Source organism: Hippocampus bargibanti, linkage group LG10 (assembly GCF_051943395.1).
Source record: "Hippocampus bargibanti isolate YZ-2025 linkage group LG10, ASM5194339v1, whole genome shotgun sequence".
In the NCBI taxonomy this organism is placed as follows: Eukaryota; Metazoa; Chordata; class Actinopteri; order Syngnathiformes; family Syngnathidae; genus Hippocampus; species Hippocampus bargibanti.
In genome coordinates this window covers 7,331,579-7,350,429 of record NC_142743.1, presented here as the reverse complement: position 1 = coordinate 7,350,429, position 18,851 = coordinate 7,331,579, and the positions used below count along the sequence as shown (strand labels likewise).

At 39.9% G+C, this 18,851-nt stretch overlaps 1 protein-coding gene across 1 annotated transcript in view; it reads right to left on the bottom strand.

Annotated features, from left to right (window-relative positions):
- rptor (regulatory associated protein of MTOR, complex 1) overlaps positions 1-18,851 on the bottom strand; it is a 182,450-nt gene that overhangs the window by 149,065 nt on the left and 14,534 nt on the right. The window contains exon 4 of the mRNA XM_089007081.1: positions 16,442-16,524. Coding sequence (XP_088863207.1) covers positions 16,442-16,524 — 83 coding nt within the window. The remainder of the gene's footprint in view (positions 1-16,441; positions 16,525-18,851) is intronic.

Sequence of the window (18,851 nt, the reverse complement as noted above, 5' to 3'; positions counted from 1 at the left end):
CTTACATTTAATTCTTGCTTAAAGAGATGAAAAAAGAGTCATTCACATACATGTATACATTAAATAGACTGAATGTTAATTTAACGTGTGGAAAACACACTAGTGGAGACCCGAATGAGGCTAGTTATTTAACAGAAAATCTAGCTATCGGTCACCTAAAGCTTTATTTACACAGTGCCTCTCATAACACTACGTAACTCAAAGTTCTTTACATTCACATTTGAACTGCATTTACAAAGACAATCAATACAGATATTTAAAAACTGAGGTAAAAATAGCTTACTATAGTTACTAAATACAGCCAGAACAAGAGTTTGTAAAACAAATGGAAAAATGCTTTAAAAGACCTCAAACAAGAATTTGGGTGGATCAGGAGCATAAGTTTCAACTTGGATTTAAAAACATTCACTCCTGGGGAAGACTTCATATCTATTGGCAGCTTATTATTTTGGTGCAGCACCATGTTTGCTTTTATGTCTGGGTTCCCCCAATTGACCCTCCTTTGGAGGTCTCTTACCGTTACTGTGTTTAAATTAAAATTAGTATTGCTTTAATGTATTCAGGAGCGACAACATACAGTGATTTATAGATCAGAAGCAAAACTTCAAAAAGCTGACTGGGTGCCAGTGTAAAGACGACAGTAATATGTTTTGATCTATTTGAGGGAACACAGTCAGAATACTATTAGAATAATGAAGGCTATTGGAGATTAAAACAAAGATTTTGTGAATGATTCGCTATGACTGCAGAAAGTCAGATCTTATTCTACCAGCACACAAAGATTTGAACTTGTTTTTTTGAGAGTCACTGCAGGTGTTTACAATCTTCTTTATTGCCAAAAACAATGAGCTCAATTTAGTTTTGTTTTATTTTAGATCATGGATCTTTTACCAACATCCGTTGTACAGTATTTCATTCATAGGAGACGGGTTTGTTAGATATTATTGAAAACTACTCAGATGAATTGCAAGTGAATACTTCACCGGGAAAACAAGTGTTTAAGCTGGTGGGGGGGCAGAGAAGACACATGTGCAAGGAATCAGAATTTGAACCACCTCTGTGTCAGGTTGTGCCAAACCACAACCCATCACAATTACCATTTTCTCATTTTGCGTTACCTCACACTTCTAGCCCTCATCCGACTGGAAAACGGCTAAATTCCAACAATGTGGATACGTTTGAACTGCAGCTTGATAACATAGCTGGCAGGCTAATTTTATTGAGATAATGCACTGACTATGGCACTTACTCAAGCAATATCAAGTGGTAGCAGAGGGGTTTAATAGTGTTAGTGACAGTCATGCAATAATGGAGGAATAAAATATATAATGTATGAAATTAGCCCCTGGGGTGGGGAGGGGCGGGCAGCTGACAGTAACATTGAGGAAGGTGGTGAAAAGGGCAGGTTGGCCATGTGTCTGTATGATCATGCTTTAGCAAAAGTGTCCGTTTGGGGTGCAGTATTTTACCATAAAATGACAAGGAAGTGTATCTATTTGACTTTTCTTGGTGTGTATTTGTATGTGTGTCACTTACGTAGGGGGATCAAGCATTTTGGTCACGTATTAAGAAGTTGATATCCTCAGAGAAACATGCAGTAGAAATGAGTGAGTGTAACTGGACCTATTTCTTTTCAAATTAGAGTATAATAAAGTCAATAAAAAATTGAAACAGAAATATTTTTTAGTTTGTTCTATATTTTACATTTGAAACAGTAGCAGGATAAATACAGTCTACCAAAGTGTTCTGTAAATGAATTTCTGAAATATTATATACATCCATGTGGCATGAAACTAACTGTAGCCAAAGGAAAAAGTAATTTGACATTCCACCTTGTCAGGGCGCTTTACGACTCATACTTACCATCACAATGTCAGATTTGACACAGAGCCTCCATATTTAAGTGGGGATGGGGATGCTTAAATGACAAACTTACATTTTTTCAAAAATCTGAGCTGCTGTGCATCATTTAACTCCTCCACTTGTATAAATGTTGGCCGAAATTACAGTATTATCGAAAACAGGTTTCCAATAATTATATATTTCTTTGCTTGTTTCTTGATTCCACATATCAGTTCCTCTTGTAGAACTAGGCCAATGAGTGACAAAAACAAGTCAGTGGATGTAATCTTGACACTCATGGGCCGGAAACCTCTTGCAAGTGTCTGATCCTCAAGTATTCCAATATGGCAGAAGTATGATAAAGTTTGACTCACTTTTGCATGCGAAAAATGATATTAGGCAACTTGCAATACTGACAACGCTTTGATTTGATCCAATGGGAGAAAACACTGGCCATCTAATTGAAGGTGTGTTTGTCACCTTTGGGGTCCAGTTGAAGTTGTGTTGAGAACCAAAATCAGTTTCATATTCCCTTGTTGTGGAGCTTCTACCTCATGAAGGTCCAAGCCTTTTGCTTCTTGTGCATTTGAGTGGCTTCTTTTTTTCTGAATCCCCTTCAAAATATTGACTTTCTCCTAGCTGTGAAGAACTTTATGACCACAGTTCTTGTCTGCCTCATGTTTAGGGAAGTTATGCCTTGAATCTCGGGCATCCAAATCTCACGAAATGAGAAGGTGTCAGCACCCGCCACACCCTTTCATCATTGTTACCTTGCATCATCATCCTTATTCTTTCCTTTATTTCCTTGTTCTTATTTTAAGGCTTCAAACATTAGCTATGGGGTATTCAACACTGCCCTCCACATCTCTCAGCTCTACACCCATCCAGATCATTCATCAGCTTCTTTTCTTAGTCCCACGGTAGCCATGTGAACGCCATGAATTCTGGAGCAAAAAATGTCTTCTTACTTCTGTAATGGCAGCAAGAATGGGTTGGGAATTGGCACACAGCCTCATTACTTCGTGAGGTCTTTTGCACAGGCTGAGAGGCCATTAATACAGGTGAACACATAGGAAAAGGTGATCGTTGTGTAATATGCCACATGTGTTCGCCTCGCCGGTCTCTCCCCCTAAATTTGCAAGTCAAGTGTAAAAAAGCTCAGCATGGCATAAATGACGTGAGCAGTCTATTCCCGTAACAGAGGTGGACGGAAGTGGGACGCAGGGCCACTGCTTGCTAATAAAGACAACCACGCAGCTCGTATCCTATTACACCTTAGTGGCCTCTTTCCAATTCAGACAGATGTTAGTGGAGCAAATAAAAGAAATAAAAAGATACACCGTGCAGATGTATGTGTATATATGTTGACTGACAGACACACACACTCAAATACATTTTTTTATAAATGTGTCATACTTTACAACAGGTGATGTTCTGGTTGCACAAATGGTAATTAGCTGATTCTTCTCGTGGTGTCTTTTGTGCTGTCAGGCGATTAATAAAGTTCATTCATTTTCCATACCGCTTATTCCTCAATAGGGTTGCGGGGGGTGTTGGAGCCTATCAAAGCCGTCTTCGGGCAATAGGCGGGGGAAACCCTGAATTGGTTGCCAGCCAATCGCAGGGCACACAAAGACAATCAACAGTCCCTCTCACACCAAAGGACAATTTGGAGTGTTCAATCTGCCTGCTACACATGATTTTGGATTGTGGGAGGAAACCAGAGAACCCAGAGAAAACCCACACAAGCCCAGGAAGAACATGCAAACTGCACACAGGGAGGCCAGAGCGGGACAAGAACCAGCGACCTCTGCACTGTGAAGCTGGCATGCTAACCATGTTAATGTTTTAATTGATCATTTATCTGCTAAATCGTTTTCATGTTAGTGCTTGCAACAGCCATATTGCAAAAACGCTGGTAAGGGGCATGTTTACCAATGTGCTCCTTCACCTTTCCTTTAGAAAATTAATAAATGTGTATTTTTAGAATTGAGGATGATACCTGCGTATATTTTCGACCTGAAATGCATTTCTATTCTAGTCAGTTACTCAGCATTCTGTGGACTTATCTATTACTTTATGATGTTTGACATTGTCCGACTTAAATGTGGAAAGTCATCTCTGAAATATGAAACTTGTCTTTTGGTATTTTGGTGCCTTCCTAGATGTGTAGGTTTGCCATTTAACCTTCCTACACACACACACAAAACACACACACACACACACGCACTCCCACCCAGATCATAAAACAAAACTTTGGGATTTAAAGCTGTAAATTTTGCTAATGGTGGATTGCCTTTATACAGGAGAGACCACTCCATGATTTCCAAAACCGAATGAGTAATTTTCCATGTTGCACGAGTCCATCTGAGATGAGTTCAATGTAGTGGGTAACATTTCTGGGTATTGTTGAGAAATTCCTTTCACTTTGTTGCGTTTCACACAAAAAAATACATACTATTACACTTTGGTCAGATTGAAGGTGAGCTGAGCATTTAAATATGAATTCCATGTGAATATGGTGAAAATGTATGCTAGGTGCCGCGACCATCCAAAAATTAGCATTTTCCATTAACTGGTATTTAACAATTTGTACTCAAAGCTTCATAACCTTGAACACAACCATAACAATCACACAGCAGCACAAACACACCACACACACAGACTTTGGTAAAATTGACATTGTAGGGGACATTGTATCATTGTCAACTCTAGGCCCTGACAAGCGACAATGGTGCCTAGGAACGAGCCGAAAGGAAAGACGCTTGGAGAATACTCTGCAAACAAGTTAGCATATCTGGTGAGTGTATGGACCTCTTTGCAGCTACTGAACTGCCAACCAAGATACCAATTTACATTTGTCTAAGTTATAGAACAGTCACCGGCCACTATATTAACTACAGCAGGGCCTCGGTTTACGAACACCTTGCCTTACGAAGTTTTCAGTTTACGAACGTTAAATTTATGAAAATTAAACCTTGGCAAACGCACTACTTTTTGGGATACACATGGAGCGCCGCCCCACCATGTCTGGCGGAGTAATCCTCGGCGGAAGAACACCAAAGCACACGACCGAACAGCGCCCCAGCCGGCCTACCTTTCCACACCCCCTTTATCTGAATGCACACGACGATCGTCTTCAACGATACTTTTGCATTTATGGGACCGAAAAAGACACCACCACAGGCTCGTGCTCAGCCGAAGATGACACAAAACAAAATTACAGTCGAGGAGAAGGAGATCATTGACAAACACGAACGAGGTGTGCGTTTGTCTGATTTAGCGGCCCAGTACCGATATGATAAGTCCACCATTGCTACCATACTTCGCAACAAAGCTTTACACAAAGGCTTTATTTACTCGATGCTTTCACGTGACTAATGACACCGAACTAATCCTTACGGCCTATTGGAAGGACCATTTCAATGTGTATCATTGTGTTCAGCTGATAGAAAAGGCTTGGTATGATGTGAACCTTCGATCCTTGAAAGCAGCATGGAAGAATTTGTGGCCCGCATGCATCTTTGAGAGGGACTTTGAAGGATTCGATCCTCATGACTCTGTTGTTTTTGACAACATGGTTTCTATTGGACAAAACATCAGACTCAAAGTGGATGCAGATGACATCAAGGAGCTTGTTGCTGACCATAATGATGATTTGACACAGATGATTTGATTTGCCTTCAAGAGGACAAGCGGAAGCAAGCCATTCGGGAGTTGTTATCTGAGGGCAAGGAGGAGATGGCTGCAGCATCAAGTGAGAGAATCTAGGCAATGTTGGCTAAGTGGAATGATGTGCAGGCTTTTATTGAACAGTTCCATCCAGAAAAGACTGTGGCTATGAGAATCATCAACATGATGAATGATGATGTGATGCCTCAGTGTCGTAAGACCTTACAAGTCAGAAAGCAACATGTGTCAATTAAGAGCCATCAACGACCATCAGACATGTCAATAAAGTGACTTTATTATACAGTGCAGAATATTTCTTTCGTTACAATACAATAGCACATTTATTATACATAGAATAAGATATAATGATAGGACTATTTTATCTATGCACATTCTAAAACATTCAATGATTATTATAAACCACTCATTTATTTAGTTTAGTCTACGTTGTTATGCTAAATATATATACATATATATGTGTGTAGTTTACTTTATAACTTCATGTATTTGTAGTGTATACACTCATGTTTCAGTCTAATGTTCCACGCTTTAAGTCACAGCCGATTGGCTCCCTTTGAAATGAGGTCATTCCTGCTAAACCGCTAAAGTATAAATAACATATGTTGGGGGAACAGCCTCCCCTTCTTCACTGGTCCCTTTGTCTCACTTTTGCTTGGTGCTCTGGCTGAATAATAAATATTATTTTTTGTATGTCACCTTACTTCCTGCTGATTGAATATTTTGACGACACAAATGAAGAACTGAACCGGAAGAAGAACAAGATTTAATCTGAAAAGATTCAAATCTAACGTATATTGTGTGTAGTTTTAAGGTGTATTTAGTTGAAATTTATATTTTATGGAGACCTGGGAACTTATTATTCTCATTTTAATGGTTTCCTATGGGAAATAAATTTTTGGGATAGACACTTTTCGCCTTACACACTGTCTGGGAACCAATTAAATTCGTAAGCCAAGGCCCCAGTGTACTAAGATTAAATTTGGTTTTATTGTCTGCTGGGGCCTGTAGGCCAAGGTGACTCCGTCCACAGCAGGTCTCGCTGTGAGACTTCTGTTGAGATTCAGCAGCCGTTTCTATTGAATGTCAAAGCTGCCGTGACATTGCCTTGCCTTGCCGAGACCTTTTAAGAAGGTCTCGGCATAAAAACAACATTCAGGAATTACAGGAATAACACCTCATCATTAATCAGTAGGGCTGTATAGTGAGTAGTATGTCAATAAAAATAAATCAAAAAGCAACATCTACACCACGACTTTTCAACTTTTAACTGAGGCTGTTAATGTCACAGAAAAAGCATTAGAAATGAGGCACAATACTTGAAGATGGTTTTGTGCAGCAGAAAAAAAATATCGCAAGATCATAAATACATTTGATTGTGTAACTAAATAATACATATATGATCATAAATCAGATTGTAACAGCACTACCTTTCAAAAATAACAAAAATAATTGAGCCCTTTTCAACACAAAGTAAATGAAAAGGCAATCGGGTGTCATGTTTTTCCAGTTTTGATCCTTTGGTTGTGTTAATTATGGTCGTGTTAAGTTTGAAATTGAAATGTATGCTCCAAACAGCAGATATATTATAGGGCAGCGACATGATACATCAATCTTTACAGTTTTGTATGTGGTGCAAAGATGAGCATCAGGATTAAGAGAAAGTGGCATGTTATGTAGTAAATAAAAGTGACATTTTTAGAGAAGCGACTTTGTATTTTCACCAAAAGTGAGACAAATATGGCACTTGTTTGTTTTGTTTTATTTTTACTGAAAATTGTACTTTTGTTTAGAAAGCATATGATACGGTTAGTGAATGGTCCAGGTATTATTTTTCCCATTTAATTGTTGGATCTGAAATCAAAAGTAATACGGAGGATTTAAAAAAAAGAAAACAGACAAAATGCTTTCTTTTTAATTTCTAATTTGCAAAGGTCACACAGTGACAACATAATACTGAGGTATAAGATACTGTATTGCCAAACAGAACAGGACTAGAAAAAAACTAGTTGTTTTATGTGTCACAATTTAACATTTTGAGTTTGTGTGGAGGGAAAAGACGAATATCCAGATCCAAACAAGTATTGTAATTCCACAAAGAATGCTTGAAATGTAAAGGTTTACGCTGGCGCATGTGGCTGCCGCTGCTCAACTGGAAAAAAAATATCCTGTGACTGTAAAGTGTCCTTCAGAGTTTTGAAAGGCGCTTATCCCCTCCTGCATCCGAAGTCGGTGAAAGCAATGAAGGAAAAAATGAATAACAATTAAAAAACGTCCTTTGGAGAGGCCAGGCACGATGACAGTCGATCACCGGTCATCAGTGGGGAGGTGGCTGAGGAAGTTTCGGTGGTGGCTGAAGTCGTTGTACAGGAGCAGGGTGACGAGAGCTCGCAGAGTCGTTCGGCTGGGGTCGGTCGAGTCAGGGAATCGATGAGGGAGCGTGGTGTTGGTCATGTTTCTTCTGTGTGTAACTGACTTGGTATGTTTTTGTATCTAGACCTTTTAGCGAGTGCTAACGTGTTGCTGCTGTTACTGCCGTTTTTTTAAACGTGTCGGTACATTTAAACATAAGCATTGCTACCGTAATCCTTGTTGTGTTGCTGCTGTGTAACAGCCGCTGTTTTGAAACAAAAGTTAATGTTATTAAAACTTTTTCTGTGTACCGTCTTTCTTTATAAACATCTTATGTTTCAATTTGGGCACATGCGGTTTATAGACAGTTGCGGTTAATTATTTTTCCTTTGGAAATGTACTGTGAGAGGCTAATAATCGTATGCGCTCTGTCGTCCGGAAATTGTGGTACTTTCAGTTTACAAGGTGCACACATTTTCAAGGTGTTCAATAATAAACATTTTGGACATCAGTAGGAGGTATCATCCTTGACAAGGCTAGACACATTCACATTGAGAAATACCCAGGATGTGCATTGGGCATTTCTTCCTTGTGGCACAATAACTGAATGATCTGAGTTTGCGAAAAGTTGGAGAGCATGATCATCATTTTCAAACGTACCCACTCTAGCTTTGAAAAGGGAGTGAGCAAGAGGAAAACAATTTAAACATGCCCTTGAGAGGAGGTGTTTATTTTCTTTAGCTGTTTCTTTCTTTATTTATTTAGTTATTTATTTATTTACATCCAGTTGGCTGCAAATGAGCAGTGTGAATGCTACAGGCAGTTCATGCACTTTCAGCTGTTCAAATGTAACATTAACGCTGGCTGGCTGCTTGGCTGCATGGCTGCATGGCTGGATGGCTGGATGGATGGATGGATGGATGGATGGATGGATGGATGGATGGATGGATGGATGGATGGATGGATGGATGGATGGATGGATGGACCCCATTCCCATATATTACAGCAGCAGTTTAATTAAAACTGCAATTTAATCCCAACTATGTCCTAAAAGGATTTGTGATACTGATGTCTAAATCAAGGAACAGAAGTCAGCGACACTGCTTGAAAAATGTCTGACTTTCAATGTCAGGGTTAAGTGTGATTGCTTTTGAAAATGGACAGCAAGGCAGACATCATATTAAATGCGCCTATTAAAAGGCCACTAGGCAGTTGAGTGATACTGATATACCTTACTGCCTTGAGACGGAGAGTGAGGGAGAGGAGCCATTAGAAGAGCTGGTTGGGGGGTGGGGAGGGGTAGTTCATTAGTTGAAAAGAAGGTTCACACTGGTACACTTTCAATATAGATAGAAGGCGGGCCAACAAATTAGTCCACACTGAGATATAGAGGTCTTAGCATTGACCAACAATCAGGGGGAAAACTTAGGGAGGTCTGGCTGACTGGGAGAGGATTTGAATTGAAAGATGCTGTGTGGCTGGTAACAAAACTGTTTTGTGACATATTGACTTTTCCTCGACTAATGAGGCAAGGGACGTGAGGACAAAAAGCTCCATCTCCAGAGTGAATAAATGGAAGAGGTTCCTCATCATAAGAAGTCAAATCAGAAAATGAAGGAAGACCTGACAATTATTCCATGGTAATGAACATTTGAACTGGTTAAGTGAATAAAATGAATGTCACAAGTGCCATTCATTTTATTGAAAGACAATCTTGTTTTGTCAACTTCAAATTACCTGTAAGCTTTATCTCACATATCAAAACATTTTCTGCATTCTGCTAGCTTCATTGAGAAAGTCATTTTCCATACACTGCCCAATATGAAGCTGAAACCTGAAGACCCAAGATGTTATATTTAAAGTAAGAGGGCCTCAAAATGACACGGAATAAATTATTTAATCGATTGCAAACATGTATGCTTTCCTCTTCAGAACTATTTGAATCATATTCATAACTGGATGTGTAACAAGAAAGCATATTCTCCGAATCTGAAGCCATTGTTTTGATTCACTAGCGATGCAAGACGTCTTGGCGTGACATCACGAACTGGGGGCGGGACTTTCTGAAAATGCCCAATTCGCAGCTCAATTTTTTGCAGATTTTGGACACTAAGTCATTTTTATTGGTGTTTTGCATTTGACTAAAAATATCATACTGCGTGTTTTGGGTATTTTAGATGCAACGTTTTTCTGGTGTCAGTTAAAAAACAAAAAAGTGAGGTCGGTTGTCCTTTAAAGTCCATTATTAAATTTTTAGATACCAATTTATTGAAGTTTTGTGCCGTTGTAGAATCATTGGGATGTGAATGATAAAAGTAAATTGCACATTTGTCTTGAACTGCCAGGCAGGAGACCGAGAGGAAGACCGAAGAGGAGGTTTATGGATGTGGTCAAAGAGGACATTAAGGTAGCTGGTGTGAGAGAAGAGGATGCACAAAACCGGGTTAGATGGAGGACATTGATTCGCTGTGGCGACCCCTGAAGGGAAAAGCCGAAAGGAAAAGAAGAAGAGTTCATGAAACGAAATGTTGTGTAACTGGAATGCTCATTAAATGTCATCGTTTTCATAACGTTCTTGTGCTTCTAACTAATGAAAGACATGATATTTTGCTTATTTACAGCATGTATGGTATATACCAAGGCCATGTGAAATGAGTTTGCCACCCCTGGTTTAGACGTTCATTGTCCGTAAGTCCTGCAACGGTTTGCCTAATGGTTTTCTCTGCGGCTCCAACTGGACTAAGTGCATGAGGTCAGGCAATGGAAGATCATTTAGCCAATTTCCGCAAGATGTTATTCACTCTCTGGCTTCCTGATGTACTGTATTACAACCACCGATGTTTGTCACCTGATTGAGCGAGACAGCAACATTTCATGAGCTAATCGACTGCATGGTGGCAAACCATGTATCAATCCAAGAAAATAAGTTTGTGAAGAAAGGACGTTTCATGCTCTGTGCTACGTTATGAAGAATATTAAAAGAGACATGTCTCATGTAGCCTCAGAGGTGACACGTTTTATTGGCATGTGAAGTGACATCTTTAAGCCCTGATGTGCCCGTGTGCCACGAAGGTTCAGGAGGAAAAATAAACATGAACCAGGTAAAATAACTATTTGTCGTAGGGAGCACATACGCACGTGTATGTGTGTGTGTATGTGTATATATATATATATATATATATATATATATATATATATATATATATATATATATATATATATATATATATATATATATATATATATATAAACAGTGTTCCATAAATAAAACATATGTAAAAAACATTCCATATTCGACATTCCATATATAAAACATATATAAAAAAGTGTTCCATTGGGGGTCACTGTTTACTGGAAAACAGACAGGACAGCAGAGTTTAGACACCATGCTTTAGTGCAACAAGCACCATCTGCTGCTGTTAAAGCATGTCTTGTCTGGATGGATAAAAATGATTAATTAGAGTTGAATTTTACCAGTTATATTCATAATGGAAACTAGTTCAGGTGCAAAAAGACATCCAGTATTGCCTAGTCTAAATGAAAATACAGTAAGACCTTGGCTTACGAAGTTAATTGGTTCCCAGACAAAGAGTGTGTAAGGTGAAAAGTGTGTATCCCCCCAAAAAAAATCCCATAGGAAACCATTAAAATGAGAATAATCAGTTCCCAGGTCTCCATAAAATATAATTTTCAACTAAATAAGCCTTAAAACTACACACAACATACCTTATTCTATGTATAATAAATGTGCTATTGTAGTGTAATGAAAGAACACTGCACAGAAATACACTGTATAATAAAGTCACTTTATTTACATTTGTGATGTTCGTTGATGGCTCTTAATTGGCACCTGTTTGCTCTCTGACTTGTAAGATCTTACGAAACTGAGGCATTACATTATCATTCATCATGTAGATGATTCTCATAGCCTTTTCTGGATGGAACTGCTCAATAAAAGCCTGCACACCAACTCCTGGATGGCCTGCTTCTGCTTGTCCTCTCAAGGGCAAATCAAATCCTCTGTGTTGAGGACCTCATTATGGTCAGCAACAAGCTCCTCAATGTCATATGCATCCACTTCGAGTCCCGTAAGTGCTGGCAGAGATTTTAACACAACAAAAGGTGCGAGTCCGATGATTCCACGGACGCGGAATAAAACGCGACAAAAGAAGGCGGGCGGGGCGATTCGTCTGGCACATTCGCGATCGCACCAAACTTACGCCATCGCTGCTAACAATCACCTCGGCAAAGCAAACTCTTGAACTTGCCAGCACAAGACACAACGAGGTGTCGTAATCATGTCACTAGTGAGGAGACAGCGACTCATTGAAATGTCCCAGTATCTGTGATGAGGAGATCAACACGCACACCACGCACATTCGCAATCCCGGAAAGCACCTAACTTGCGCGATCGCGGCTAACAATCACCATCGGCATAGCAATCTGTTGGACTTGCCAGCACAAGCGTCGTAATCATGTCACTGGTGAGGTGACAGCGACTCGTTGAAATGAAATGAAATTGAAGTGTCTTCTTCGGCTGGCGGAGGTCGCGAGTGGCAGCCCCGCCCCAGCTGTCAACTCGCACGTGACAATTTCGGTGTCAGTCACGCATCGACTAAATAACGCCTTTGTGTAAAGCTTTTAGGCAAAGGATGGTAGCAATGGTGAACGGTACCGGGCTCTTTATTTGTAGAATGGTCGTAGAAAATTACTCTCAGGGAAATAACACACAGCGTGAGAGATGTGTCAGGATGAGATTCACATGACAGCCGCGGTGTGCACATGTGACGCCACAAACGCACACCTCGTTCGTGTTTCTCAATGGTCTCCTTCTTCTCCTCGACAGTGATTATTAGGGGATCATCTTGCATTCATTTCCCAATAGTAAAATTATCTGCAAAAAAGCTCCTCTGAGGCGATTGACATGTGAATTCAGAGAGAGGGGGTGTGGAAAGGTGCGCCGGCTGGAGCGCTGTTCGGTCATGTGCTTCCGCTGAAGATCCGAAGAACACGCCGCCAGATCCGAAGATCACTCCGCCAGCCGTGGTGGGTGTGTATCGCGAAAAGTAGTGCGTATTTCAAGGTTTGATTTTCATAAATTTGACGTTCGTAAACCGAAAAGTGTGGAAGGTAAGGTGTTCGTAAGCTGAGGTCTCACTGTACAGACTTTTGCTCTCTAAACTATTCAAATAAACTATCATCGATGTGAATTTCAGCATGGAAACGGCAAAAGGACAAAGTGGGAGTAAGCGTAGGTAAGAAAAGTGAGTGGGCAGCAGCCAAGTTTTGATGCATTCACCCTGGCTGTGAGGGTAAATGCTAAACCACAAAAGGCAAATGAACTTGCAATGCTGAAAAATCATTTTTTAGCTCCTTTGTGATGAGTCCTGATTGAGTATAACGTTCATGTCCATGTGTCAACTCTTGATGTGACAGGACAGATGAAGAATTGAAGTATATCATGGATTTATGTCACAATGTATCTGTTATCTGTGCATTGGTGCTGTATTACAGTAGATCCCACGGCTGAGACAGAGAACAGCGAGTAGACTCCCACTCCTCCTCCTTGCCATTCAACCAAGATTCGCGGTAGACCTCCTGGGTGAACAAAACTCAAGCCTATATTTACATCATCAGCGACATTATCTTATGAAGCCACAAACATTTGGTCGGATACTATAAATTTCCAAACACGAATTTACACAACATACAGTATGACGTTCATTTTTATCCGGTAACACTGGAACTGAAATTACAATATCCCGTCACTGTAATCTATTTTTAGAGTAAGCCGCAGGCTACTAATGCGGCCCTTGGGGGCTACGTTGTACCCGCAGCATCATTTGCCCCCACTGCCCCAGTGCAGTTCGCTTGGACTGGCTGAATCTTTGCACTCTTGATACGATAATACACACACCTGAACCAACGAGACACAGGGCATGTTACAACAACATTGTTGAATCTATTAAAGGACAACCGACGTCACTTTTTTGTTTCTTAACTGACATCAGAAAAACGTTTTATAGCATCTAAAATACCCAAAACACGCAGTATATTTTTATTCAAATGCAAGACACCAATAAAAATGACTTAAAGTGTCCAAAATCTGCAAAAAAATGAGCTGCAAATTGGGCATTTTCAGAAACTCCCAACCCCAGTTCGTGACGTCACGCCTAAACGCCTTGCATTGCTGCGGAATCAAAACAATGGCTTCAGATTCGGAGAATATGCTTTCTTGTTACACATCCAGTTATGAATATGATTCAAATACTTCTGATGAGGAAAGCATACATGTTTGCAATCGATTAAATCATTTATTCCATGCCATTATGTGGCAACATTGAGGGGAGATGTCTCAACGAAAAAGAGGCACAAAATGGCGACCTCCTGTGGCCACCTCTGTTTCCACAGGCTGATAAATTCCTTATATGGAGCTTGGACGCCCTCTTCTGGCGGCTTTTGGGTGCAACACGAGGTCCCCAGACCAAACAAGTACAGCAAAATACATTGACGTGATGGAAGGACCGCTATAATGAGTCTTTTTTCGGTCAGGGGCGTTCCTTTCGTGACGTCACGTATGGTCCGTCACCAACTCAAAAACAAGACTTCCTGAATATTCAGCGCGAGTCTTAAAACGTAAAATACAGCTATATGCAGTGGAATTTTATTAAAATACGCTCAGTAGAAGTCATTTGACGCCATTTGAGAAATTATGGACACAACTTGTCCGGAGACGTCGGTTGTCCTTTAAAGTGCCAAACCCAACAAAAAAAAAATAAACAATGTGACCGAGAAAGAAACACTGCTGCCTTGCCTTACAGAAGCAGGTCAGGATCCAACACTTGGTTTGCTGGATTTCCCGGTAGTCATGTGTGTTTTCAAATTCAATTAAAGTTTAACAGCATATATATCTCAGCGGCCTGGCTTTGCGCTGTTTTCGCCCGGCCCCCCGAGAAAATATACCCTATATTTTCTCGTAACATGAGGCAAAGAAACTACAGTATGCTTATACGACTCAAAAGCAAGAATTAAATTCCTTGACAATTGGCTACATATATGGCCTGATAATTGGCATAAATATTTGCAATTCTAAAAATTCAAGGCCGTTGTCAAATACGCTCCATGTACAACACACAGCACAAATTTATTTCCTCTCAATCCTCAGTGCAAACATGCTGTGCATGAAAGGACAACTGACGCCTCTGGACAAGTTGTGGCCATAATTTGTAAAATCACTTCTACTGAGCGTATTTTACAAAGATTCCACGGCATATAGCTATATTTTACGTTTTAAGACTCACGCTGAATATTCAGGAAGTCTTGTTTTCAAGTTGATGACGATGCCTGACGTCACGTCTGGAACGCCTATGACCGAGAAAGCGACACACAATGCATTTTGGGTACTTTGTTGCGTCTGAAAACTTCGTGTTGATGCGTGTTGATGGCGAAATTAGAAGGAACACATACATAACGCGATGGTGAATCGTCGTGTGTTGCACCAAGACTACTATTTGATGCTAGTTGACACAAATTCCCAGCAGACAAATCAGACTATTTCCAACGGATCTTGGGCGCCATCTTGTGCATTTTCCGGGACACTACATTGGAGTCCAGACGCCTCAAAATTATCCGGAAGGACTTCTTTAATCGATTGCAAACATTTACGCTTTCCTCTTCAGAACTATTTGAATCATATATATGATGAGTAACAAGAAAGCATCTTCTCCAAATCTGAAGCCATTGTTTTGATTCTCGAGCAAGCCAAGACGTCTTGGCGTGATGTCACGAACAAGGGGGCGGGACCTTCTGAAACTCGCCATCCCGAGGTCATTTTGAAGTAAAAATATCAGCCTGTGCGTTTTGGGTATTTTGGATGCTATAAAACGTTTTTCTGATGTCAGTTAGGAAACAAAAAAAATGTGTCGGTTGTCCTATGAGCCACACAGCATAAAGACCACCAGAGTTCACCATCCTTGATTTCAAGAGTAGGTTTACCCTCCAGAGGGAACCGATCAGTGCATTTGGATAGTAATTTTTGGTTTAGCTTTGGGGAAAAAACCCTGGTCCGGTTAAAGTGAAACTAGTGTACTATAGAGGTGAATGGAATCAAAGTCACAGAGTTTACAATCAATTTGCTCTTATGATGTCATCTTTGGCAGTTCAGTTAATGGTGAGTTACTAATGTACACTTGGGAATGAAAAACCAAATTCGATATAGTTGTCAAAATTGGCAACATCAAGATCTGAGTCCTGACAAAATGAATACAATAAGAACTATGCAGCCACACCAAAGCAAAACTGGCATGTTTTTGTTCTTTGATGGCAATGGTAGCAATGGCAGTTCGAAAATGGTCAATGAAATGAAAGAATAATGAATGGCAGCCAAAAAGTGTCCCTTTTAAAGGATATTAGAAAAGTCATGAAAGTTGATTGAGAACAAACAAACAGTGGTCTGTGTATTGAAAACATATGAAGTTTGTAGGTTTGCGGTGCCTGAAATAAATGAATAGAGAGTGAAGAAATGAAAGAAGCTGTTTAACATTTTGGACTTACTCACCCTTGGCTGCCAGTTTTCATATTGCTTTTGCAAGTTGGCCCCAATTGTCTCCAGGGCTTTCTGTGGACTCATTGACAGAGGATCTGACAAACACAAACATAACTTTTAGTTACTTGCGTTGAAATTATTTGTGACAATAAGAGGCTCAGTTAATGAATTGGTGGGTAGGAAGATGACAAAGATTATGAGCACGATTTCCCATTATTCCTTGAAAAATTATATCGTTGATTTTCTTCAGCAGATGACCCTGCGCCATATATGTGAAGTCATATTGAGCATCAAAAGGTCTCACAACTACTGTCAGCAGCCACCGACTCCATTTCCCCTGTAGAAGAAGTGGTGCGTAACTCCCGCCTCTACTTATGCCTGATATTTGGAAAACTTTTCGATATTTAGATATACCTGTATTAGATTTGGAAAACTTTTTTTCATTGATTGGGGGTGCGCCTTAGACTGTGGTGCTCTTTATACACCGGAAAAGGTGGTACTTGCCGGGTATTGGAGCGTAGGCTGGGAATCATACTTTCTCAGTGGAGCGAAAGGCAGCGGCGGCCACACTTGACACTCCAAGCTCTTATTACCGTAGAATGTGCACGTGTAACGATGATACCGCTAGTTAAATCCACCCGTTTATAGCCATCGCAAGTGGTGGCCATTTTGGCAATTCTGTCAACTGAGGAAAGGACCAACTACGATCCAACAGTTTTTGGTAAAATCACAGCTACCAATCACAATACCCATAATAAACAATGAAATAACAATGAAAAAAATGTGCTCAACGAATCTTTGAACATAAAAGCAAATTTGAATTCATTCTGTACGCAATGCAGGTGGCACAGATGGGAAAAAAACCTACATGTGTGCATGCATCTTTGTTTGAAAGTGCTCTATAAATACTGTACAGTTGAGTTGAGAGAGTTGAGTATGATCCATTGCAGCTATGGGCCGAGAACAACTGCAGAATAAATAAATGGAATAAGGAAAGGGGAAAAATGAGACCTTGGAATTATTAAATTTGTATAGAATGGAAAGCATTGAAGAATTTAAATCAATAAGGCATTGAGAATAAGACGTTATAGATTGGGGGGATCAAATCAGGCTCTTTCGGCAGAGAAAAATGTATTGTCAACTTTGTAGAGGATTAGAATGTGCTTTTGCAACAGCAACAAAAATCCTGATGATGAATAATGGCTGTAGGAGAGATGAAAAGAGATGGCTCTTACACGCTGCATCTCAAGTCCAATTTTTTTGCCCATATACAATACAAGAAATGCTTTTCCAACAGCAGCCTCAACAATGAACATTTAGCATAAGGCAACAATTATACAACGGAACAAATACTACATGTGACAGATAAGATTTATTTTCATGCACCGTGAATAGTTGTGTTCCCATTTTTTATCACCACTGTATGGGGCTCTTTTGTATATGGACATGCATCTGATACGTACAGTATGCTGAGCAGTACAGTACAGTATGCTTTACAGTATGCTTAGAGGACTTAGCACTATATTTCTTACTAGTGTCTCCTTAAACATTTTTTTTGCTTTGAAGATTTCCTATGTGCTGCAACAGCTCTGATAGAACCCCCATTAACCACTAAATTCGAATCATTTACAGCAGTTTGCTGCAACAAATTGTCAGACGTATTCGATTGTTTCGTAAACAACAAAAATATGTTTGTTTGCTGACTGTTTTTAATGTGTTTTAGAGTTTTACTCCTGCTCTCATGTTCCATATTGCAAACACATCTAAGTTCGATGTAAATACTGCAATGCACCATGGATAAATGAATATTCTCTTATCTCTTCTCTTATCTCTTGGCAGTTTCCGGAGGATCACAGAAATGTCAGAAATAACCACGAAAAATAACTGAAAAAAACACGACTTTGAAACACACCGAAACAAATGCAAGGTGATTATGGCTAGTTATCGGTAAGGCAAGATGGCATACGATAAAAGTTAAAACCTCTGATGAAAAACGAACAGTTTTCAACTGCTCTTTAACTAAATTTGTTTCTTAAAGGACAACCGACATCCCTTTTTTGTTTCCTAACTGACAACTGTCAGTGTCCTATGGACACAACTTGTCCGGAGACGTCGGTTGTCCTTTAAGTCATTTTTATTGGTGTTTTGCATTTGAATAAAAATATCATACTGCGTGTTTTGGGTATTTTACATGCTATAAAACGTTTTTCTGATGTCAGTTAAGAAACAAAAAAGTGACGTCGGTTGTCCTTTAAAGTGTCTAAAAACTACTTCAAATTGAACCCGGAAGTGGCCAGTTTCAGAAGGTCCCGCCCCCTTGTTCGTGGTGCCATGCCAAGACGTCTTGCCTTGCTCGAGAATCAAAACAATGGCTTCAGATTCGAAGAATATGCTTTCTTGTTACTCATCCAGTTATGAATAT